We start from the raw sequence: 24886 nt of genomic DNA on the forward strand, positions 1-24886 counted from the left end.
GGGTAAGGAATGTGAGAAGATTCAGTCTCCGGTCTTGAACTCCGGAGATACAGGGGCAGATAGTGCCCCTGGGGGACACTACATCCATTTTGAACCCAATTGGAAGCTTAGGTGTGCATGGGATTCAGTAGAAGGAACACAAGCTGAAAAGGGGACAAGCGCAGGGGCTGGGAGTCATGAGATATGTCCTGGAATAAGGCTTGCCCTCTGAGACTCAGGATGCGAGGAGTTAGGTCAGTAGGAAAAGGCCTTCTTGGCAGGGGAAGAACAGTGTGGGCAGGAGTCAGAGTTCATGAGGCCATTTTGTGAAGGGACATTCAGCTTTGTACTCTCCCTGGCCAGATACCCTGAGTCTTCTGCATGGACACCCGACAGGTGAGAAGGAAAGCGTGTTTGGCTCTTCTTCCTGCATCATTGAAATCTTGGGTTCTAGTCCCAGCACTCATCCTAAGGAGCCGTGTGACTTAGGGCAGGTCACCTCCCCTGCTCTTGCCCCCACCGGCCCTCAGTTTTGTCCTCTTTATTTTTTTTTAATGTTTTACTTATTTCTGAGAGAGAGAGAGAGAGAGAGAGAGAGAGAGACAGCATGAGCAAGGGAGGTTCAGAGAGAGAGGGAGATACAGAATCCGAAGCAGGCTCCAGGCTCTGAGCTGTCAGCACAGAACCTGGTGCGGGGCTTGAACCCACGAACTGTGAGATCATGACCTGAGCTGAAGTCAGATGCTAAACCGACTGAGCCTCCCAGGCACCCCTGTTTTGTCCTCTTCAAAACGAAGGGTTAGTCTCTCATTTCCCTGCCACTCAGTGATCTGATTCAATAGTTGGAGAGTAGAATACTTAACTCACCTCCAGCCCATTTACTCCCCTTTGCTTTAAGCCGAGGGTAGCTTGGCTCTAGACCAGCCACAAGCGGAGGGGGGCAGAGGACTGTGGGAGAGGGAGGGGGCTACCACCAGTTAAACCCTTTCCCATCTGCCCATTGTGGTGTCAGCATTTTTTCCAGGCTGCTTATGATGGGAGCTGGTTAGCCACAGCTGCCCACAAACTCCTCTGTGCACTCTTTACCAAGACCCTTAGGTTACTGGCCAGTAAAGGCCAGGTCTGAGTTGGGGGGACAGTAAGGAATGGTCTCTTACCACTGGATTAACAAAAATCTTTGAAGGAAGTTGCTGCTGTAATGGAAAACTTTGCCCCTCCTTCCTTGCAGGGGCTCCATTGATTTCTTCTTCTGAAAACATGGCCAGACATGGTCTCAGCCTTGCCCCATTGTCCCTTCCAGAACCCTCCACCAGGCGGGAGAGAAGGAGTGGGTTGATGATCTGACCCTGGCCCGGCTGGCGGAGCCAGGAGCCTCTCTTCTAGGCTAACAGGTAAGGATCAGTGTCTCCCAGTGCGTCTCAGGACATCTTTCACTTGTAAACTGGCCAGTGGCCAAGGTTTAGTTGCTGGTTTCAAGATTTGAAGAAGTCTAGGAGCCATTTTCTAGTGAGGCCTTTACAGATTTCCTGGGGTTGTGGCATGGGGAGCGGAGCAGGGCCCGGGTGCTTGAGCAGAAGTCCGCTGTAGAATGCTTTCCTGGCAGTGTTTACCCCAGGCCAGGATGAGGGAAAGGACACCTGCTGGTCTTTGGGGACCATGACAAGAGGGATGGGTAGTGGTGGCTTGAGTTTGGGGATTACACACACTCCCCCCAAAGCCAAACCTTTGAGGTACACACAATAATTCCTGTCTGGATCAAACAAGATCTGCTCTACTTCCAAAATATAAGCAATCCCACCAACTCTCACCATCTCCACTATTGTGGCCAGAGACTAAGCCACCATTACCTTGTTCTGTGGACGAGTACAACCATCCCCTCCTCCCCACCCCTCTCAGACCAATCTCCACTCAGCACCTAGGGTGTTCTTAAAAATACAAACCAGGGGAGTCTGGGCGGCTAGGTTGAGCATCCGATTCTTGGTTTCAGCTCAGTCATGATCTCATGGTTCATGGGTTCGAGCCCCATGTTGGGCTCTGCATGAAGCCTGCTTGGGATCCTCTCTGTCTGCTCCTCCCCACTCATGCACACTCTTTCTCCTCTCAAAATAAATAAACTTACAAAAAAAAAAAATACAAACCAGACCTTCCCACTTACATGTATAACTCCCTACTCCCCTGCCCAGCAGTGACTTTCTATCATATTTGGGGTAAACACCTAAACTCCTTCCTGCCACTTACAAAGGGTCCATGAGACCTAGCCTCTGCCTCTAATCTGACCCTATCGGGAACCGTTCTCCCCTTTCATTTGCTCTGCTCTTGCCATGCTGACCTCTCCCACCTAGAGAACTTTCCACCTGCTGCTCCCTCAGCATGGGATGCTTTCCCCAAGATCTTTATACCTTCCCAACTACTGGCTTGCAGTGGCCACCCTCCACTCTGTCATTCTCTTCTCACATCACCAACATCCAGTATAATTGACTTCAAAGTACTTAGGAGTCTCTGTCATGCTTATTTGTCAGCCTTCACTGGAGTGTAAGCCTCACAAAACCAGGGAGCTTGAGTGTCCAGGGATAGTGAGTGGCACAAAGTAGGTGCTCAATAAACATTTGTCGAAAGAATGAGTGAACAAATGAACAAATAAATGAACTGCTCAGGGACCAGGAAGAAAAACTGTTTTGTTTATGCATACCACTTCCAAGGATTGCAGACTGGAACAGAAGGCAGTGTGGGCCCCGGGGAGGGAGGAAAGCGGGGGGGGGGAAGGTGGAGTTGCACGTCTAATTCTGTGCAGTGAAGCTGCACAGGGTGGAATCAGGGGATGCTAGGTCAGCCTCTAGGTGCTACGCCCCTCAGCCTGGGCTTCCCTCCAGGCCTGGCGTACCTTAATCTTCACTTTGAAAGGCTCAATCAAAAAGACCACTGTGGGGGTGCCTTTCAGGGAGGGCAGCTGCCCGTCATCAGGGACCTCCAGCTCGAACCTCTGCAGCAGCCAGGCCATGAAGAGGAAGATCTCCTGGCGAGCCAGGCTCTCACCTAAGCAGGAACGGGGTCCTGCTCCAAAGGGCAGGTAACTTAATGATGGCGAGATGAGCTGACTCCTCGTGGGGTCCAAGAAGCGCTCTGTGGAATGGGGAGGTGTCAGCCAGCGTCAGCGCAGTAATGGCTCTGCCCTGACTGAGGGGGAGACACAGCCTTGCCCAGGGAGCCCCAGTCTGAGGAGCTGGATAGCCTGGCATGGGGGAACCCCAACCTGAGGAGAGACACAGCCCAGCTCCAGCTCCCAGGTAGCCCTGAGAAATGCACAAATGAAATGCAATATTCAGGAAGGGTGGAAAGGAGGCAGTATTAACAAATGAAAATGCCACCATCCAAGGGGAGAGGGGCTGACTCTAGGTATATGGGAGCCATATACCTTGAGAGCTTCCCAGAGGACCTTTGCAGTTGGTAGAAGGAGAAAATGAGGCAACCGTGAAGAGTTTGGGTAAGTCAGTCTAGGGTAGAATGGGACTGTCAACAGGTTTATGTAGCTGGAGCCAGGAGTTTTCTAGTAGCAGAGGGAATGGCATGCTGGAATGATGGAGCACGGAGGCTAGGTTGGCTGTGTGGCCTGGGGGCAGGACAGAACAGGGACTCACCGGGCATGAACTGGTCGGGCCGGTACCACTCCTTCTCATTGTGATGTAGTGCCCACAAATTGATGATAACATTTGTGCCCTTGTCAATGGCAAACTCCCCAATGCTGCCCCAAAGAGGGAGAGAAAGAGAAGTCTAAAATATTGTCCTTCCCAAACTGCCCAGCCCCAAGCCTCTACAGTCCCCTACCCTGGAGGACAAAGCCCAACTTGTCCTTGTCTCCACTTCCTCATCTTTTCCTCAGCTTCTTCCAGACCCAGTATGAATCTAGCCCTTCTTCAGCCCTCTTCCCGACTGGCTCTTATGTCTTAAATACTTGTGTGTGTGGACATTTGTGTCTGCCAGGGCATGTGGGTGTGCATTTTGAGCTGGTGCATGTGTGTGCATGTGTTATGTCTACTGGATTGGGTAGGAAGAGAGAGCACCTGGTCTTTTATCGCAGACCACATGTCTCCAGAGCAGCTGGCAGCTTCTGAGGGAGGTTGGTTAGATCTGTGGATTAGTCAGTGGATATTAGCAGGTGGTGGATATATTGATCAGTAGGGTGAGGGGTAAGATGATTGATGTTCAGTGGTTGAGTATAGGTTGACCAGCAAGTTGAGGAGTGGTAGAGGAGGGACCAAGTGGGCTGGCAAGCGTACTGTGTTATTGGGAGGGAAGGCATACCTGGAATCCACGATAGCTTTGTGGGGGATGAGCGTAGGGGCCACAGGCCGGATGCGAAGCACCTCTCGGAGGGTGGCCTCCAGCAAGATGAGTTGGTTCCGGTCACTCATAGTTGGTGTGCGGCTGAAACCTATATTCTGGTCAATCTCCTCCTGGATCTTCTTATATAACTGAGGGCCAGAGCAGGGTAGATGTGACCAACATGCTTAAGCCCAGGGGAAGCATGGGCTTAGAGGAATCCTATTGTCACATCCAGAAGGTCTGGCTCAGACTCTTCCCAGTGATGGCTTTGCAGCCGGGCTTTGCTTCCAGAAGATGGGGCAGCTCCACCCTAGGGCCAAAGCCAACTACTGCTTGGGTAAGGAGTGGAGCAGCCCAGTCATCTTGCATGGAAGGGCAGAGGGTATTGCTTCTCCCTCCTTTTGGGGCCATAGGTGGATCTGGCTGGGGTGAAGAGTGGCTGGGAAAACCAGAGTAAGGAGAAGCCCACCTGTGGATGGTGTAACAGGAAGGCCACAGTCCACCTCACCACAGATGTGGTGGTCTCCACACCAGCCCCAAAGATGTCTCCTATGGTGGAAAGAATGTGTTTATCTGAAAGCAGCTTTGAATCCTGGTCCGAGGCAGCATTGTTATTGTCTGAGTTCATCTTGGCTTGGATCAGTACATCCAGCATGTTGGTGATAGAGTCACTGCTGAAGTTCTCCTGGTTGGGTGAAGTTGGGAGACAGTGATAAAGAAGGAGCCCCATCTGCAATACCCTGCCATACATCCATACCAGACTAGAGATGCAAAGGCTCCTTCCACTTGGAAGTGAGGGAGGGGGGTGAGGTGAGGCAGGACCTATGCGTTTGTGAGGGTAGGAGGCAGCATTGGGTTCTCTTTAAATTTTGGGAGTGAATGGGTCCCTTCTAGGATCCTCTGCAATTACTTCCTCACCCCTATTCATTAGTTAAGTCATTTTTATTGAGGACCCACTATGTTCCAGGCTCTCTGCTAGGTGCTAGAGATCCTACAGTGTCCAAAGTGGACCCCAGCCCCGTTTTCATGATATTTCAACCTAACTCTTGTCTCTTCTGCTCCATTTCCTACCTTATATTTTTCAAGGATTTCAGTCAGCAATTCATCTCGCTTTTTAACATAACCCTTCATTTTTTCCAAGGTTTGGTTGGGGAAAATCTGAAAAGTGGAAATAAATGTCAAATCCATCCCTCTTCTATTTTGCTTCTCCAGCTACCAGAATCCCTCCTGGAGAATCTGGTATCTTAGATTTCTGTCTCTGGAGAGGAGGGGAGAAGGGAGAAAGAGAGAAAGAATCGTAAGTGGACTCTACGCTGAGTGTGGATGCAGGGTTCGATTCCATGACTCTGGGATCATGACCTGAGCCAAAATCAAGAGTTGGACATTAAACCAACTAAGCCACCCAGGCACCNGGCTGTCAGCACAAAGCCCAACACGGGGCTCAAACCCACGATCGTGACCTGAGCTGAAATCGGACGCTTAACCAACTGAGCCACCCAGGCTCCCCAAGAATGGGATTATTAATGGCAACTAGGACAACTCCAAATAAGGAAAAAGGGAGCATCTCCATTTCTCCCTGCCCTTTCAATCAGACATCAGACACTGATTGAGGGTCTACTAAGTAGACTTCACTGTGTGCCCAGCCCTTAGGAGTAAGATAGACTTGAATCTGAAGCCTGGGGCAAATTCCTTAACTTTGTAAGGCCTCTATTTTCATCTGTATGGAAACTGACCTTCAAGGGGGAATTACTTGATTAATGCATGTGGAGTGCTTAAGACTGAGCAATTGGTAAATAAATGAGAGCCATTATCATGAGTATTAAAATGCAGAGTTAAAAGCTAAACCTATTTCTGTAGAGAGGTGGAAAGGTTTTAAAAAGAGTCAGAAGAGATAGAGGTCACTGTAGCTGAGGTAGTCTGGAAAAAAGTGGGTCTGGAGCTAGGCAGTAAGAAATGCAGACTGCAATCAGGGATTGTTGGGATCTGAGAGTGTGGCCTGGCCTTATCCTTACCTTCAGCATGGGGAATATGTCTACCAAATTGTCCTTTCCCAAAGTATTCAAGATGCCTTCATTGTAATTATATATGATCTTCAGAGCAGGATCTTCATTCTTGTAGGAGGAGTTGAAGCAGATCAAGCCGATTATGTTGGTCACCGCCAGGAAGAGAGGCAAGGACAAATCTATGGACTGTCCATCCTGGGCGGCCAGGTTATCACACAATAAACTGATTTCCTGACAAACTGAGAGGAGAGGGGGCATGACAGTGGGGAATTAAGCAGCGCCCTCTCCCTCCCAATTCCATCTTGGCCAGGGACATAGACCAGAAGGCCACTAGATGGCAGCAGGAGCCAAGAAAGCACTGGATTGAGCTTTCCCTTGCACCCNCCACCAGTGGTCTGAGGGGCCAGCCAGCACTCACTGATCTTCTCTAGCCTTTGGTCGCCATCCTTGAACAGAGCAAAGGTGGCCAGCACCAGCTTCCTGTGCAACTGCCAGCTTGCACCATGGTCAGCGAAGGCAATGCCCTTTTGGTTGTCAGACAGGATATCCAGAGTCACCTTTGGAGAGCAGGAAAGACTATAGGAATCAGACAAGCCTGATGCTTTTTGAGGTCCCTCTGGGAAGAGGTGGCTTGGACTGCCCAGATCTCTGCCTTTCCCTGGCCCTCTGGGGGGTGCTGAAGATGCAGCAGCAGCTCATCTACTCTCTCTGCCCTTCCATTGCAAGGATGTGTGCCCACCCTAAGGCCCCATCTGGAGAAGGCATTCTGGACTTGGGCCAAACCACCTCTTCCCAGAGGGACCTCAAAAAGCATCAGGCTTCAAAGCCTCCCCTCTTATATCCTATGACCCACAAGCCCCATCTGGTTAGCTTCCTCCTGATCCTCTTTGCTCAGGAGAATTGGGAGTGAGGCCACTGGCCAGCAGATCTGGGCGACTGATCCAAAGAAAAATGAGTCAACCCTTGGCCTGATCAGAGATAAGTGGCTGCAGGGGGTTGGGGGGAGCGGCAGGGGGCTGCCTGGACTCTTCGGGAGGGTACTCAGCAGCAGGTGTGAGGAAGGGGCACTGGAAGTACTCCCAGTTGGTTAGCTTCTCTCCTCCCCCAGGAGCATTACAGAAGGTTCAGTAGGATAGATGATCAGCATCCTTGAAATGTTACCAGGTGTCAGCCTTATGTAACCCAGAGCAGCTGGGGACAGCCCCAAAGAAACGGCAGTCCCAGCCCTGCAAAAGCAAAGCTGCTTCTCCCTCACACCTTCCCATAGGACACAGTAATCATTTAAACCCCTTTTTCCACATGAAGAATAGCATTCCTAAAGGCTGTTTATTGAGGACTTATTGCTCTGGGCACTGGGCTAAGTGCTTTGCATAAACTATGTCAGTTAATTAGGGAAATGGAGAGTCAGAGAGAACATCATCCAGTTCCAGGTGAGATGACAAGAGTGAGGCTCGCACCCCAGCCCACCTCCTAGAAGCCCAGAAAAGGAGGTATTCCTTTGATTCTTCATGCCTGGTTTAGAGGCCGGGTGGGGTCTGAGGGGTTGATTCCCACCCACAGCCCAGCTAATCTGTTTTGGGAAGAATTACAGGTTAGAAGAATTACAGAAGTCAGAAGGGTCATTCCAGACATGGTCTTGGCCGAAGAACTGAAGAACCAGGGGCTGGTGAGAGAGGAGGGTTGGTGGGCACTGCTTACCACTTGGGGCCGCCCAGAGAATTCCTTGCCCTTCTTGATAAGCACCTCCTTGGCCAGCTGGTGGTCACCAACCATCACTGTAGTCTTGGTCCCCAGACGAAAGGAATAGATGGGGCCATATTTTTTCTGCAGCTTGAAGAAGTTCACGTGTGGATGGCCACTTCTGGGGAGGAATAGCAGGCTGCCCACAAAGGGCAGGGTTGGGAGGCTCTTGGGATACTTGGCACCAGGGTACTTTGCCTTGGGCCACAAGAAATAGGCTAGGGTGAACAGCAAGAAAACCAAGAGCTCCCACATGGTGGCCGGGTGCTGGCCAGCAAGACAGACAGCTACGGAGTGGAAGAGCTGCTTCTAACTCTAGGGTGCGAGGAGGCCTTTTTAAAGGCTGCCCTGTTCTTCACCTTGGCTTTGTGTTATCTCTTGCCTTGTGGAAATTTATCCTGGAGCACAGCCAGGCTGGAGCCCTTTTCCAGAAAAGACAAAGGAAGGAGTTGCGGAGGACTCCTCAAGGGCTGGCTCAACTCCAGGGCAACCCCTAGGGGAGGAGCTAGGTAAGGGGAAGCCAGCTGGGCCTCCCTCCCCTGGGGCTCCCCATTCATCAATGTCTACAGAGTACACCCGAATCAAATGGTATCTTTATTTTTTAATTTTTAAATTAAAAAAAATTTTTTTTTGAGAGAGAAAGAGCATGAATGGGGAGGGGCAGAGAGCAAGAGAGACACAGAATCTGAAGCAGGCTCCAGGCTCTGAGCTGTCAGCACAGAGCCCGACGTGGGGCTCAAACCCACGAACCTGAGCTAAAGTCAGATGCTTAACCGACTGAGCCACCCAGGTGCCCCACAAATGGTATCTTGGTCAGGAATCAAGGCATGGGGCTTTCCACATTGTAAAATCAAAATCGGTGGGCAGATGATGTCAGGAGGCTCACAACCAGCAGGGACTGTCAAAGATATTTTGTTCAGTCTTATTTAACAACCCAGGAATGTGATGCCTTGAAAGGTCAGGTTTGTAGAATGTCACACAAGATAATGATGGCAAGAACCCAGATGTCCTAACTCCTGGTTTGCTGCTGTTTCCAGAGGCAGTGACGCTCTCGGGTTGAGAGGATGGGCTTTAGAGTCAGATAGGTATGGGTTCAAATTCTAGCTGGGCCACCTTCTAATATGACATTTTTTAGAAAGTTATTTTTATTATATCAAAATATATGCAATATAAAATTTACCATTTAAACCATTTCAACATGTACAATTCAGTGGCATTAAATATACACACAGTGTTCTATGGCCATCATCACTATCTACTCCCAAAACTTTGTCATCATCCAAAACAGAAATGACCCATTAAGAAATAACTCCCCATCAGATACCCTCCGTCCTACGCCTTGCAACCTCTAATCTACTTTGTCTCTATGAATATGTCTATTTCACATGAGTGGCACCTTGCAATATTGTGTTTTGTGTGTCTGGCTTATTTGACCTGGCATAACGTTTCTGAGGTTCATCCACATTGTATCAGAACCCCATCGTTTTTTATGACCGAATAATATCCCAAGGTATGGGTATACCTCATTTTGTTTATTCATTCATCAATTGGGGGATATTTAAGTTGTGTTTACCTTTTGGTTATTGTAAATAATGCTGCTATGAACATGTCTGTACAAGTATCTGTGTAAATCCCTGTTTTCAATTCTTTGGGGTAATATATCTAGGAATGGAATTACTAGGTCATATGATAATTTTATGTGAAGTATATGTTAATTGATTATGGTTCAGTTTCCACCTCTGTAAAATTGAAATAATAATGGCATCTACTGATCAGGTTAGTTGTGATTCAAGGAGATTATGCACGTAAAAGTGCTGCCTGGTATGAGATAAGTATTTATTCAATATTTATTCTTTTTATCATTTTACCACAATGGGCTTCCTAGTTTCTCTGTGCTCTTATTAGTAGATCTTCCTCACAGACAAGCTTCTTATCCTTTGCTGGAAACTTCAGTGGCTCAATCAGTATTTATCAGTGATTTGACATTCACAGATGAAGCCACAGCCCCAAGGAGGTGAACACTCCTGGTGTCAATCATCATAGAAGAAGTGGATCCTCAGACAAGCAACCAGGATCCACTGAGTGAGATTCACAAAGGTGGGGAATGGAATTTCTGCCCATCTCTGGGGATGGTTTACCAGCGTCTCTACTATGAGGAGTACAGACTGGTGTGTGGGCTGCTGGAATGAAGCAGGAAGGCAGCAGATAGGGGACCTCATAAAGAAGGTAAACCGGCAGGGCCTTGAAAGCCAGACTGCCTGGTTGCCCATTACTCCAAATTTTTTTTCTTTTTTTTTTTTTAAATGTTTTATTTATTTCTAGGAGAGAGAGAGAGAAACAGTGTGAGCAGGGGAGGGTCAGAGAGAGAGAGGGAGTCACAGACTGAAACAGGCTCCAGGCTCTGAGCTGGCAGTCAGCACAGAGCCCGACGCGGGGCTCGAACCCACGAACCGCGAGATCATGACCTAAGCGAAAGTCGGACGCTTAACTGACTAAGCCACCCAGGCGCCCCAAGAAATGGCAATTTTTTAAAAACGTTGCTTCAATGGCACCTGGGTGGCTCAGTCAGTTGAGCTCTTGGATACTCAGACCATATTCCAGAATTGTGGGACTGAGCCCCACGTTGGGCTTTGCACTGAACATGGAGCCTGTTTGGGATTCTGTCTCTTTCTCCCTCTGCCTCTTTCCCCTTCTCCCATAAACAAAAAAACAAAGTGTTGCTTCCTGACCTCATCACCATGTTATAAGAGTTACACGTGATAATTGCAGAAAATCTGGATAATGCAGGAGGCTAAAAGNTCAAGAGGGACGCTTACCCGACTGAGTCACCCAGGTGCTCCTGAAATGTGTTTTTAACCTAAATGAGGCCATCCATACTGCATTTCTTGGCATGGATATTTTTCTATTATTAAGGACTTTTCTATAACATTATTTTCTTAAGTTTATTTATTTTGAGAGAGAGAGAGAGACAGCTCAAGTGGGGGAAGGGGAGAGGGAGGGGAGGGAGAGAATCCTAAGCAGGCTCCACATTGTCAGCTCAGAGCCTGACATGGGGGTTTGAACACACAAACCATGAGATCATGATCTGAGCCTAAGTTGGACGCTTAACTAACTAAGCCACCCAGGTGCTCGCACTACAACATTATTTTTAATGACTGCATATCATTCCATTGTGTGTGTATCATACATACAGCATAGCTTATTTAATTGATCCTGTACTATAGGACATTTAGGTTGTTTCCATTTTTGTCTTTGTTTTTCATATAAACAACACTACCAAATAGCCTTATAGTGAAACCTTTGTGCATAAAAATATTTTCTTACAGTAGAATACTAAGAATAGAATTATTGCTCAAGGGCCATGCATGCATATTTTAAAGACTTGTGACAAATACTAACTAACTTATCAGATGCATTATATAAGTAGATTTCTTGGTATCCAACTATTCCTAGTTAGTAATAACTTACTAAGAGCATCTTCTTTTCATATAGAATTGAAATCTCTTTGTATTACTTAGGATTTTATTTCTTTTGCATCTCTACTCATGAAAAATTGGGTTGTGGTTTTCTTAATGCATTTGTCAAGTTTTGATATTATGATTTTACTAGTTTTATAAAGTTATTGGAGAAACTTTTCATCTTTTGCTATATCCTTAAGCAGATTAAATGGCATGAGAATGATCTATTCTTTGAACTTCTAAAGGAAGGTAATATGAAAAATGTTAGGTCTTAGTGCTTTTTTTGGAGCGATAACTCTTTAACATAATTTTCCAATTTCTTCCATAGTTGTTGGTCTCCTCAACTCTTCTGAGTCTTCTTGAGCCAATTTTGGCAATTAATAGTTCTTACAATGTGCACTTTCTGTTTTTTCTTAACTTGCCAGAAGTTTTATTAATCTTTTCAAAGAATCTCCCTTTGGATTTATTCATCAAGTCTTTGATGATTGTTATTTTAATTTGGTGTCAGTGTTGAGAAATGATCAATGCATCCTTTGTAACTTTATACCAGAATTCAGACCGAAAGTTCGTGTGGCTTCCACTTCCTTTGAATCCGTTTTCTTTGTTCCTCTTCTAAAACATAAGCCCCATTATCTACTACAGCTGAACTTACGGCCTGGGAACTCCATTCTTAGGTATTTAACCAACAACACTTGTACATATATTCACCAAAGGTACACTCAAAAAGTGTTCATAGCAGTACCATTTTTTTTGTTTGTTTGTTTTTAATTTTTTTTTTTTACCAATAGTTTATTGTCAAGTTGGTTTCCATATAACACCCAGTGCTCATCCCCACAAGTGCCCTCCTCCATGCCCATCTCCCCCCTCCCCCCCCACACCCATGAGTCCTCAGTTTGTTCTCAGCATTCAAGAGTCTCTCATGGTTTGCCTCTCTCCCTCTACCATTTCCCCCCTTCTTCTCCCCCATGGTCCTCTGTTAAGGTCCTCCTAATCCTGTACGTGCAAACATATGGTATTTGTCCTTCTCTGCCTGACTTATTTTGCTCAGCAGAACACCCTCAAGGTCCCTCCATGTTGCTACACATGGCCAGATTTCATTCTTTCTCATTGCCATGTAGTATTCCATCGTATAGATAAACCACATCTTCTTGATCCATCTGTCCGTTGATGGACACTTAGGCTCATAGCAGCACCATTTGTAATAATTATTCCAAACTAGGAAAAACCCAAGTATTTATTGGTTATTGAATAGATAATCATGCATGATACAGTGGAATACTATACGGAGATGAGAAAGAACGAACTGCAGCTACACGTGCCAACACTGATGAAACTCACAAACATAATCTTGAGTGAAGAACCCAGGCTCATAGAACACAGTCTAGTATTTTATTTTATACTCAAGAATACAGTCTATTGGGGCGCCTGGGTGGCTTAGTCGGTTAAGCGTCCGACTTTCGCTTAGGTCATGATCTCGCGGTTCGTGGGTTCGAGCCCCGCGTCGGGCTCTGTGCTGACTGTCAGCTCAGAGCCTGGAGGCTGTTTCAGTCTGTGACTCCCTCTCTCTCTGACCCTCCCCTGCTCGCGCTGTCTCTCTCTCTCTCTCCTAGAAATAAATTAAAAAACAAAACAAAACAAAACAAAAACTTAAAAAAAAAAGTTTGAGACCATTAAGTTCAATCTCCCTTAATTTTTACTTTATTGTTAGAGGTAAAGAATCACTACTGTTTCTAATCAAGCCTTCCAACAATTTGGGAAAATAATAACTTTACTGAGCATTTGCCATGTATTACATGTAATATTTAACTTAATACTTAAAACAGCTCTATAGCCAGCTCTATAGCGTGCTATAATCATCACCATCCCTAATTTACAGATAAGGAAACAGACACAAGGACTTGCCCAAGGCCATCCAACCCGTCAATGGAAAAGCTGGGATTGAAGCAGTCTAGAGTTGTTACACAGTTAAACTGTCACACAGTTCAGTGCACAAAATGAATCATTTTAGCAGTGTTTATAATTTCCAGTAATATACATACCCCCATCAATAGGAGATGAGAATACAATGCAGTCAGAGAAAGGAGGGAACACTTTATGTGATTATCATGGAAAGATTTCCAAAATATATTGTTAGGTAAAAAGAGCAGAGATAAGAATACCATGTATTGAACGCTTCCATTTGTGTAAAAAACGGAAGAAGAATATATATACTGTTTTGCCTTATATGCATAAAATATCTCTGGAAGTATATACTAGAATGTAAAACCAATAATATAAGTTTCCCCCTTAGGACTAGAGAAAGAAAAGCAGCATAAACCTAAAGCAAACAGAAGAAGATAAATAATAAAAATTAAAGCAGGAATCAATGAAATTTAAAACAGGAAAACAATAGAGGAAATTAACAAAACCCAAAGCTGGTCTTTAAAAAATCAATAAAATTGATAAACCTCAAGCCAGGCAAACCTTTTTTTCTAAGAGAGAAGACGTGAATAGCCAAAATCACACATGAAAGAGGGGCCACCACTACTGATCCTATTGACATTAAAAGAAGAGTAAGAAATACTTTAGACAATTCTATGTCCACAAGTTTGATAAGCTAGATGAAATGGACCAATTCCTTAAAAACATAATCTGCCAAAACTCACACAAGATACTCTGAATCAGTCTATATCTATTAAAGTACTTGAATCAATAATTAATAATGCTTGAAAACACAAAGCATCAGGCCAGACAGCTTCATTGTTGAATTCTACCAAACATGTAAGGAAAAAAAAAATTATACCAATTCTCAACAATCTCTTACAAAATAGAGAAGCAGAGGGAACACTTCTTAACTAATTCCCTAGAATTTCCATATTTTCCCTAATACCAAAACCAGATAAAGACAATACAAGAAAGGAAGGTCACAGACCATTATCTTTCATGAACATATATGCAAAAATCCTCAACAAAATATTAGTAACTGACAATATATAAAAATCTGACAATATATAAAAAGAATCATTCATTAAGACCAAGTGGGATTTATCTCAGATATTCAGGCTAGTTCAATATTAGAAAATTTGCTAATATGACCTCTCACATCAACAGGCTAAAAAAGAAAAATCATATCGTGTAGAAAAGCATTTCACAAAAGCCAACATCTATTCATGATAAAAACTCTCAGCAAACTAGGAATAGTGGGTAAGTTCCCCAAATTGATAAGCAACAACTACAGAAGCCCTGTAGTTAATATCATATTTAATGATGAGAAGATTAATTTCCCTTTGAGGTTGGGAAAAAGTCAAGAATGTCCGTTCTTACCACTCCTATTCAACATAGTACTGAAAGTCCTAGCTATGCAATAAAACAAAGAAAATAAAAGGGACACAGATTAGGAAGGAAGAAATAAAACTGTCTTTGTCAGCAGATGACATTATGTAGAAAATCCCGAAGAATCAACAGCAACGACAACAAAACCTCCCTGGAAATTAACAAGGTTGCAGGATACAAGATTAATATACAAAAAGTCAGTTGCTTTCCTGTATATCAGCAATGAAGAATTGGAATTTGAAATGTAAAACACAATGCAATTACATTAACAAAAAATGAAGAATTTAGGAATAAAATATGGTATACACATATAATAAGGTATTATATTTTATTGAGAAAAGCTACAAAACTCTGATGAAAGGAATTTAAAAATATTGAAATAAACAGAAAGATATGCCATGTTTGTGTATAGGAACATTCAGTTTGTAAGATGTCAGTTCTTTCTAATTTGATTTATAGATTCAGTGCAATCCTAATAAAAATCCCAGCCAGTTATTTTTGGATACTGAAAAACTACTTATCAAGTTTATATGGAAAGGCAGAAGACCCAATATTGCCAACACAACACAGAAGGAGGACTGATACTACCTGATTCAAGACTTATTGTAAAGCTACAGTAATCAAGATTGTGTTATTGGTGAAAGAACAGACAAATAGATAAATGGAACAGAATAGAGAGCCCATTAATAGACACAAATAAAAATAGTTAACTGATCTTTGACAAAGAGGCAAAGGCAATTGAATGGAGGAAGGCTGGTTTTCTCAATATATGATGCTGGAACAATGACATTCTTACATTAAAAAAAAAAGGAAATAAAGAGAAAAAAAGAATTAGACAATAGACCTTATATCTTCCACAAAAGCTATTATCAAAAATGGATCAGAGACCTAAATGAAAAACACAGAACTGTAAATCTCCTAGAAGATAACATAAGAGAAAATTCAAGGACCTTCAGTTTGGTGATAACATTTTATTTACTTTTTTATTAAAAATTTTTAATGTTTTATTTATTTCTGAGAGAGAGAGAGAGTGAGCAGGGGAGGGTCAGAGAGAGAAGGAGATACAGAATCGGAAGCAGGCTAGGCTCTTTGCTAGCTGTCAGTACAGAGCCCTACGCGGGGCTTGAACCTACGAACCATGTGATCATGACCTGAGCTGAAGTTGGATGCTTAACTGACTGAGCCACTCAGGCACCTCAAGGTGATAACTTTTTAGATTCATACCATAAGTATAATCCATGAAAGAAATACATGGATAAGTTGGACTCCATTAAAATTTAATGCACTGTGAAAGTCACTGTTAAGAAAATGAAGACACAGGGGTGCCTGGGCGGCTCAGTTGGTAAAGCATCTGAGTTTGGTTCAGGTCATGATCTTGTGATCCATGAGTTTGAGTCATGCATAGGGCTCTGTGCTGACAGCTCAAAGCCTGGAGCCTGCTTTGAATTCTGTGTCTCCCTCTCTCTCTGCCCCTTCCATGCTCACATTCTGTCTCTCTCTCTCCCCTCTCTCTCTTTCAAAAATAAAATAAACATTAAAAAATAAATTTAAAAAGGAAGAAAATGAATAAACAAGCCACCGGCTAGAAGACAGTATTTGCAAAACTCATATTTGGTAAAAGATTAATATCCAAAATATACAAAGAACTTTTAAACCCAACACTAAGAAAATAACCCAGTTTAAAAATGGGCAACAGATCTGAACAGACATCTCACCATAGATGATATATATAGATGGCAAATAAGCATATGAAAAGACAATCTCATATGTCATTAGGGAATTGCAAATTAAAACAATGAGATACCCACTACATACCTATTAGAATGGCTAAAATCCAAAAAAACTGACAAAATTAGATGCTCACCAATGTGGAGCAACAGGAACTCTTATTTGTCACTGGTGGGAATGCAACCACTTTTTAAAAATGTTTATTTTGAGGGGGCAAGGGGCAGAGAGAGAGGGAGGGAGAGCATCCCAAGCAGGCTCCACACCATCAGCACAGAGCCTGATGCAGGGCTCAAACTCGTGAACCATGGGACCATGATCTAAGCCAAAATCAAAAATCATATGCTCAACCAACCGAGCCACTCAGGCACCCTGAGAATGCAACCACTTTGGAAGACAGTTTGGCAGTTTCTTTCAAAAGTAAAAATTCTTACCATTTTATACCCACTAGGATGGGTATTTTATATATATATAAATAATTACAAATGTTGGTGACAGTATGGAGATTGGAAACCCCATGCATTGTGGTGGTTATGTAAAATGGCATAGCTTCTGTGGAAACTTACATTTGTTCCTCAAAATGTTAACCATAGAATTACCATCTGACTAGCAATTCTGTAACTAGGTAGGTGTCCAGAAGAATTGACGAGAGGGACTCAAAAAGGTACTTGTACACCAATGTTCACAGCAGTATTATTCATAATAATCAAAAGGTGGAATCAACCCAAGTGTCCATGAACAAATGAATGGATGAACAAAATGCGTTATATACATACAGTGGAATATTACTCTGCTATAAAAAGAATGAAGTTCTAATACATGCTATGACTTGAATTAACTTTGAAAGCCTTTTGCTAAGTGAAATAAACTAGACACAAAAGGACAGATATTGTACGATTGCATTTGCCAGAGGTATCTAGAATATGTAAATTTATAGTGGCATAAATTAGAGGTTACCAGGGGGTGGAAGTAATTAATAGAAAATATTTAATGGGTACAGAGTTTTCTGCTTGGGACAATGAAAAAGTCTGTGAAATAGATAGTGGCAGTGATTTTATCATCACACATCAGAAGGTTGATATTATCTTTTATGGAAGTAACTTGGGTGAGACTACTGTTGATTGATTGGCACTCTAAGGGGGTGATTATTGGATTCCTGGATGACTGACTTTCAGAAGTGACCCTGATTGCTTGATTCGCAAAAGGGATTCACTGAGGTGAGTTGTCATGAACTGATTGAACAGATTTCAAACAAGTTCTGGTGGCATAATAGTTTTCTATTTCCGTATAAAAATATTACCAAAAACAGTGGCTTAAAACAATGTACATTTATTATCTTATAGTTCCTGTGGGTCAGGAATCCAAGTACAACTTTTCTGGGCCATCTACTTAGGGTCTCACAAGGCTGCAATCAAGGTGTGAGCCAGGGCTAGGCTCTCATCTGGAGGTTCAAATGGGTAAGGTTCTATTTCCCAATTTGCCTGATTGTTAGTACCATTCAGTTCCTTTAGGTTGTTTGATTGAGTGCTTTTTTCCCCCCTGGTTTTCAGCTGGAGGCTCATTTTTCAGTGACTAGATAATGCTTGCAGTTTCTTGCCATGTGGAGTTCTCCAACATGGCCATTTCCTTCTTCACAGCCATCAAGAGACTTCAGCAAGATGGGCCTTACAGTCTTTGTAATCACATAATCATGTATGCACAATCAGGTATGTCTCATCACCTGTGCATATTCTGTTGGATCAGAAGCAAGCCACAGATCCTGCCCACATGTAAGTGAAGGGGATCACCAGGAGGTGAACACCAGGCGGTGGGGATCATGAAAGCTACCTGTCAGTGGCCAGTCTGTCTACCACAGGTGACTTCTTGTTACCACGGCCACATAACAGTCTTTTTCTAAATTTGTGGGTGTGGAGCAATTGGAGTCTCCTACGCTGCTATTGGGAATGTAAAGTGGTAAAACAAACAAACAAAAACACAAAAAAACTTCGGGAAGTGGTTTGGCAGATCTTGAAAAGCTAAACACTTACCATATGACCCAGCCATTCTATTCCTTGATATTTTCCAAGATAAATGAAAACAACACACATAAGGACTTGTATATGAATGCCATAGCACATTTATTTATAATAACCCCCAAATGGAAACAACCAAAATGTCCATCAGCAGGTGAATGGATAAACAAAATGAGATATATTCAAACGATGAAATATTTCTCAGAAATAAAAAGGAACAGACTAGTGATATGCATCACAATGTGGATGACTCTCAAAATCATTATGCTGAAAAAAGCCAGACAAAAAGAATACTTTCTGTATTATTCCAATTATATGACATTCTAGAAATGCAAATTAGTTTACAGTGATAGAAAGCAGATCAATTGTTGCCTAGAGTGAGGGATAGATCGACTGCAAAGACGGACTTGGAAACTTTTGTGGGTGATAAAAATGCTCTGTACCTTGATAGTGGTGGTGGTTCATAGGTGTGTACATCTGTCACACTAATCACATTGTACAGTTTATTTTTTATTGTTTTAAATGTTTATTTTTGAGAGAGAGAGTGTGTGTAAGCAGGGAGGGGCAGAGAGAGAAGGAGACAGAGGATCTGAAGCAGGCTCTGTGCTGACAGTACACCTGAGCTGACTGGGCCACCCAGGCACCCACAAACTGTACACTTTATTTTCTTTTCAGCCACAGAAAGGATTTTATTACCATATTTTCCTTGAGAACTTTTAATTACCAAGTCAGAAATTTTTTTTCCATTTTATTTTTAATTATTATTATTTTTTAAAATTTTAATTATTAAAACAAAATTTTAAATCCAAGTTAGTTAACATATAGTGTAATAACGCTTTTAGGAATAGAATTTAGTGATTCATCACTTACATATAGCACCCCGGGCTCATCCCAAGTGCCCTCCTTAATGCCCATGGCCTATTTAGCCCACCTCCCACCCCATACCCTGCCAGCAACCCTCAGTTTGTTCTCTGTATTTAACAGCCTCTTATGGTTTGTCTCCCTTTCTGTTTTTATATTATTTTTGCTTCCATTCCCTAATGTTCATCTGTTTTGTTTCTTAAATTTCACATATGAGTGAAATTGTAATATATGATTTCATGTATAACATATTTGTCTTTCTCTGACTTATTTCACTTAGCATAATACACTCTAGTTCCATCCATGTCGTTGCAAATGGCAAGATTCCCTTCTTTTTGATCGCTGAATAATATTCCATTGTGTGCGTGTGTGTGTGTGTGTGTGTGTGTGTGCGCGCGCGCGCGCGCATACCACATCTTCATTCATCAGTCGATGGATATTTAGGCTCTTTCATACTTTGGCTATTGTCAATAGTGCTTCTATAAACATTGGTTGCATGTGCCCTTTCGAAAAAGCACTCCTGAATCCTTTGGATAAATACCTAGTAGAGCAATTGCTGTGTCATAGGGTAGCTCTATTTTTAATTTTTTGAGGAACTTCCATACTCTTTTACAGAGTGGCTGCACCAGTTTGCATTCCCAACGAGAGTACAAAAGGGTTCCTCTCTCCCCGTCCTTGCCAACATCTGTTATTACCTGACTGTTAATTTTAGCCATCCTGACAGGTACCTGTGAGGTGGTATCTCACTGTGGTTTTGATTTGTATCAAAACCTGACGATGAGTGACATGGAACATCGTTTCATGTGTCTGTTAGCCATCTGGATATCTTCTCTGGAAATCGTCTATTCATGTCTTTTGCCCATTTCTTCACGAGATTTTTTTGGGTGTTGAGTTTGATAAGTTCTTTATAGTTTTTATCTGATGTGTCATGTGCAAATATTTTCTCCCATTGTGTTGTTTGCCTTTTAGTTTTGCTGATTGTTTCCTTCACTGTTTTTATCTTGATGAGGTCCCAACAGTTCATTTTTGCTTTTGTTTCCCTTGCCTCTGGAGACATATCAAGTAACAAATTGCTATGGCTGAGGTCAGAGAAGTTGTTGCCTGTTTTCTTCGCTAGGATTTTGATGGCTTTCTGTCTTACTTTAGGTCTGTCATCCATTTTTACTTTATTTTTGTGTCTGGTATAAGAAAGTGGTCCAGGTTCATTCTTCTGCATGTCGCTATCTAGTTTTCCCAACACCATTTGCTGAAGAGACTGTCTCTTTTTCCATTGGATATCCTTCCCTGTTTTGTCAAAGATTAGTTGACCAAATGTTTGTGAGTCCATTTCTGGATTCTCTATTCTGTATGTCTGTTCTTGTGCCAATACCATGCTGTCTTAATGATTACAGCTTTGTAATACAGCTTGAAGTCCAGAATTGTGACGCCTCCAGGTTTGGTTTTCATTTTCAGGACTGCTTTGGCTATTTGGGGTCTCTTGTGGATCCACGCAATTTTGGATTGTTTGTTCTAGCTCTGTGAAGAATGCTGGTGTTATTTTGATAGGGATTGCAAATTGTACATTTTAAAAAACATAGTTATTGCACATGAATTATATACCTCAGTAAAATTGGTTAAGAACAAGAATTAAATGAAAGAATCAACAGAGACATGAATCTAGGCACTTGGAGGAGAAAGTAATGTTGATCTGAGTACAGGTTATTTTGAACAAAATTTGCAGTATAACACTATTCTCATCTTTCCTGCATTAGCTAACAAAGAAACAGAGGTACGCAAAAACATTTCAGTTATTAATTCATTTCCAAGGTGATGATAAGTTTGCTTTTAATAGAACAAACAGATCATTTATCATCAAAAATTACTAGTGATTTTGAGCACTTCCTTCATTTATTAGCTGCTTACATGGCTCCTCACACAGCTTGGGGGCTCCTCAGGGACAAAGACTGTTCTCTTTCTTTTTCTCTGCCCTCAGGCTAGCATAGTTTGATATTTAGTTAACGCAATTTTACTAAAGTTGAACTAAATGATCTTAATTCATTCTCATAACTTTTGGAGACCGGAACATTATTACTTTTTCCTTACTGATAAAAACAAGACGCAAACTAAATGGCAGGAGTAGGACTGTAATTGAGGATTACAGTCTAATCTATGGATTTAATGAAAGGTCCTCCATCCCCTCCAGAGAGGTGCACCTGGGCCTCATCTTCCTCAGGATATCAACTGAGTATTTTAAATGAATTTAAGGTCAACCTCCGCTAAGCGCATGCGTGCCTTCCTTTTCCCACGGTGTAAGAAACACCGCCTCGCTTCCTTCCGCTTTGCGGCTCTTTTGGCCCCAGCGACTCGCCGTTGTCCGGGAGGAGGCGTTCACTAGATGAGGTGATGGCGACTGGGACGCCAGATTCGCAAGCGCGATTTGGTCAGTCTGTGAAGGGTCTCCTTACAGAGAAGGTGAATACCTGTGGTACGGACGTCATCGCGCTCACTAAGCAAGTGCTGAAGGGCTCCCGGAGCTCCGAGGTGAGCTGGGAGTGGACTTTCTGGCCCGATATTCCGGGGGCCCGAGTCTTCCATAGCTGTGGGAAGGAGATCGCGTTTCCTCCTGGGAATTGTAGGCTGTGACCTGCTAGCCGAGGAGTAGAATTCAGTTCGCGGAGGGCGCGTGTTGCATTCTGGGATGTGTAGGCTGAGAGGGATTACAGTTGTGGGGAGGGAAAGAAACGGTTTGGTGGGAATCCCCTCTAGCGGAGATTGCTGCTGGACGGCGGATAAGACAGCGGTCCTAGCCAGTTGCTAATTCGTTTCATGGGGTTGCCTCTAGGGAAGACCTTTCCCTTTCTAGCTCCCAAATTCAGCATGGTTTTGCCCTCAACGTCTCAGATTCTTCCCACACTTTTGCGCATCGTTTATGGGTTTGTTCTTTTCTGATTTGTCTTTCTGGCCACATTCTTGGTTTTCTGTCTCTTAGATTAGCTTTCTTGTTCGCCCCGATTTCCCCTTATAGCTGCTTCTGTGAATGGAGTCATATGATGATTTTCACACCAGAAAGTTTTATGTATGCTCACTTTGTGTCCAAAAAAAGACCTATTTATTGTACTCTTAAATAATCACCTAGGAGAAGTGAAAATATATATCCACACAAAAACTTGTACATGTGCATAGTATCATTATCCATCATAGCTCCAAACTGGAAACAACCCAATGTCCACTGATAAGTGAATGGACAAACAAAATGTTTCTGTTGGCTCAGCTGTTCTACTCCTAGGTTTTATCCAAGAGAAATGATTACATGTTTCTCATTTTGTTATACACATAACATATTATCTAAGTTCCTGTTTTCATTTCTTTAAACTGGAACATCTTGAATACACCTGTGAAACTATCTGAGTACAAAGTCTTTTTTAGATTTTTGTGAGTTTCTTCTATAGATCGTTACCACTATCTTGCTCAGAATTAATTCAATAGCGGTGGCTTAGCTGCTCATCTTCAGCAAGTATTGCTTATTTTCAACTTAGTTTTCATAGTAATAGTAACTCTGACTCTTTTAACTCATATTTCATCAATTTCCATATTGTTTTATTAAGTTATGTAATTGTAGTAACACGCATAATGTGACCAGAAATTTTTGGACTTGTATATGAATATTCATAGCAGCTTTGTTCATATTAGTTTAGGGTCCAATAGAATTGTCTTCACAGAATTACCTTTTATTTTATGCCCTTAGCTTTTATTGATAGTGACTACAAGAAACATCTGTATGAAGAAGCATTTACTATAACACTATTGTTGAAGTCACTGATTTGGTGATCCTGAGTATGTTTTGTGTGAGGTTACACATGATATACGCATTTTAGGATTCAGTATCAGAGCAGTCTGTCTCTTTTTGAGAAATTGTTATGTTGCCTTTTATCAAATAAGAATTATGCTTGAGGTGTTTCACTTTTGCCTTGGTGCACGGAAGTTCTTACATCAGTTTTAGTGGTAGACACGCTTACTTCCTTCTCCTTTTAATGACTTTTGCATTCTGTTTTTTAAAAAAAGTGTGTGTGTGGGGGGGTGTATACACATACAGACACATAATTAGGTATAAATTGCCTTGAATCTTCTTGGAGGATAGGCAAGGTATACATATATAAATCAAAAAATAGGGTTCATAGGTTTTTTTTTTAAATGTTTGTTTATTTTTGAGAGAGAGAGAGAGACAGACAGACAGAGAGAGACAGAGAAGACAAAGTGTGAGTCGGGGAAGGGCAGAAAGAGGGAGTCAAAATGTGAAGCAGGCTCCAGGCTTGAGCAGTCAGCACAGAGCCTGATGCAGGGCTCGAACCCACGAACGGTGAGATCATGACCTGAGGTGAAGTCGGACGCTTAACTGACTGAGTCACCGGGCACCCGATAGTGTTCATAGTTAGCCACCAGTATGTATTTGATGGCTTGAGCAAATGGCCAAGAAAGAATTTTTGAGATGTCTTTGGTGAAAAAAAAAGTTATTTTATTAGAGCATGGGGTTAAAGCAGAGATAGGACACGTGGGCAGAAGGAGCTGCACTGGGGTTGTGAGGAGATGACGCATTTTATATACTTTTAAGTTAGTGAGGGTTAGGGAGAGCATAAGTCTCTAAGGAATTTGAAAGCAAGGCTTTCAGGACCTTGAGGGGCTAGCTGCTGTTAAGATAAGGTTTCTTTTAGTCTTTAATAAAACAAAAACATTAAGCAAGTAAGACAGCCATGAGTTCTTTGAGCAAGGTCACGCTCTGCATGTTTCAGGTGTCTATCAGTGGGCTGCAGGCTGAAAGGAGATTTAATTTATGTTACTTTTCTCTTGCCTTGCCAGCACCAGTGTGTATTGAACATCCATATTTATCATAATAAACTTAAGCATGTGCTGGACATTGCTGTGTTTTATGTAGCTTAATTCATTAAATATTTAATAATATTTATAAAATAAATAATAAGCAGAGGTACTTTTCTTACATAGAGGATACAAAGAGGAATTTAATTTGACAAGGTTACAGAGTAGCTAGGAAGGGGTGGAAGTAGGATTCAAACCTAGGCAGCCTGGCTCTAGGCCCGTAATCTTGGGCTCCACTTCTCATTTGGTATGAGCTGGTTAAGTGGCCAAAAAGCCACGGTGTCACCATTAACTGCCCTAATGTCACTTGCTCCTTTCTGTTCCTTCTTGTGTAGTTTTCACATGAGATTCTTCCATAGTAGATTTAGAGTGGGTGCTCAGTAAGTGGTGCGGATTAAGTTAAACTGAAATCAGTCCTGCTTTCTGTGAGGGTTGACTCATCATCTCTCAATTCTCTGACTTTTGCCTTTTTATTGGATCTCTTACATGGTACTTATCACATACCATATTGACTTTTCATCTAGTTACATATGTATTTTTGTCATTTCCTTTACTAGACTGTAGACTATTTGGAGTGTCTTATTGATTTTTTTTTTTGTCTTTTTTTTTTTTTGTAGTATTTATC

General features: G+C 42.6%; 2 protein-coding genes across 4 annotated transcripts in view; one reads left to right on the top strand and one right to left on the bottom strand.

Annotated features, from left to right (window-relative positions):
- The first annotated feature begins 1091 nt into the window (after positions 1 to 1091).
- The window catches only part of BORCS7 (BLOC-1 related complex subunit 7), a 34301-nt gene continuing 10506 nt past the window's right edge, over positions 1092 to 24886 (top strand). Inside the window, exons 1-3 of one of the 3 annotated variants that reach the window (XM_077748405.1) lie at positions 1092 to 1370; positions 2918 to 3046; positions 18175 to 18306. In XM_077748405.1, coding sequence (XP_077604531.1) covers positions 18232 to 18306 — 75 coding nt within the window. In that variant the 5' untranslated portion in view covers positions 1092 to 1370; positions 2918 to 3046; positions 18175 to 18231. Of the gene's footprint in view, positions 1371 to 2917; positions 3047 to 18174; positions 18307 to 21752; positions 21931 to 24886 lie in introns of those variants that run through there. The other 2 variants (XM_077748406.1, XM_077748404.1) reach the window with 2 other exon arrangements.
- CYP17A1 (cytochrome P450 family 17 subfamily A member 1) lies at positions 2637 to 8313 on the bottom strand. Its single transcript, XM_077748401.1, has 8 exons — positions 8001 to 8313; positions 6721 to 6859; positions 6312 to 6541; positions 5371 to 5457; positions 4769 to 4984; positions 4279 to 4448; positions 3615 to 3718; positions 2637 to 3099 (listed from the first exon to the last, which is right to left on the bottom strand). Exons 1-8 carry the CDS (start codon positions 8295 to 8297, stop codon positions 2813 to 2815), a joined length of 1530 nt encoding a protein of 509 aa, XP_077604527.1. The 5' UTR covers positions 8298 to 8313; the 3' UTR covers positions 2637 to 2812.

Source organism: Crocuta crocuta, unplaced genomic scaffold, assembly GCF_008692635.1.
Source record: "Crocuta crocuta isolate KB4526 unplaced genomic scaffold, BGI_CrCroc_1.0 scaffold619, whole genome shotgun sequence".
NCBI classification, from domain to species: Eukaryota; Metazoa; Chordata; class Mammalia; order Carnivora; family Hyaenidae; genus Crocuta; species Crocuta crocuta.

Bases quoted from the DNA above. Each gene is read 5' to 3' on its own strand.
- CYP17A1 (XM_077748401.1), bottom strand. From the start codon at position 8,297: ATGTGGGAGCTCTTGGTTTTCTTGCTGTTCACCCTAGCCTATTTCTTG. The intron at 6,860-8,000 runs GTAAGCAGTGCC...TGCTCTCCAAAG, and splicing joins TCTCTGGGCGGCCCCAAGTG to GTGACTCTGGATATCCTGTC. The intron at 5,458-6,311 runs GTAAGGATAAGG...TCCACTTTTCAG, and splicing joins ACATATTCCCCATGCTGAAG to ATTTTCCCCAACCAAACCTT.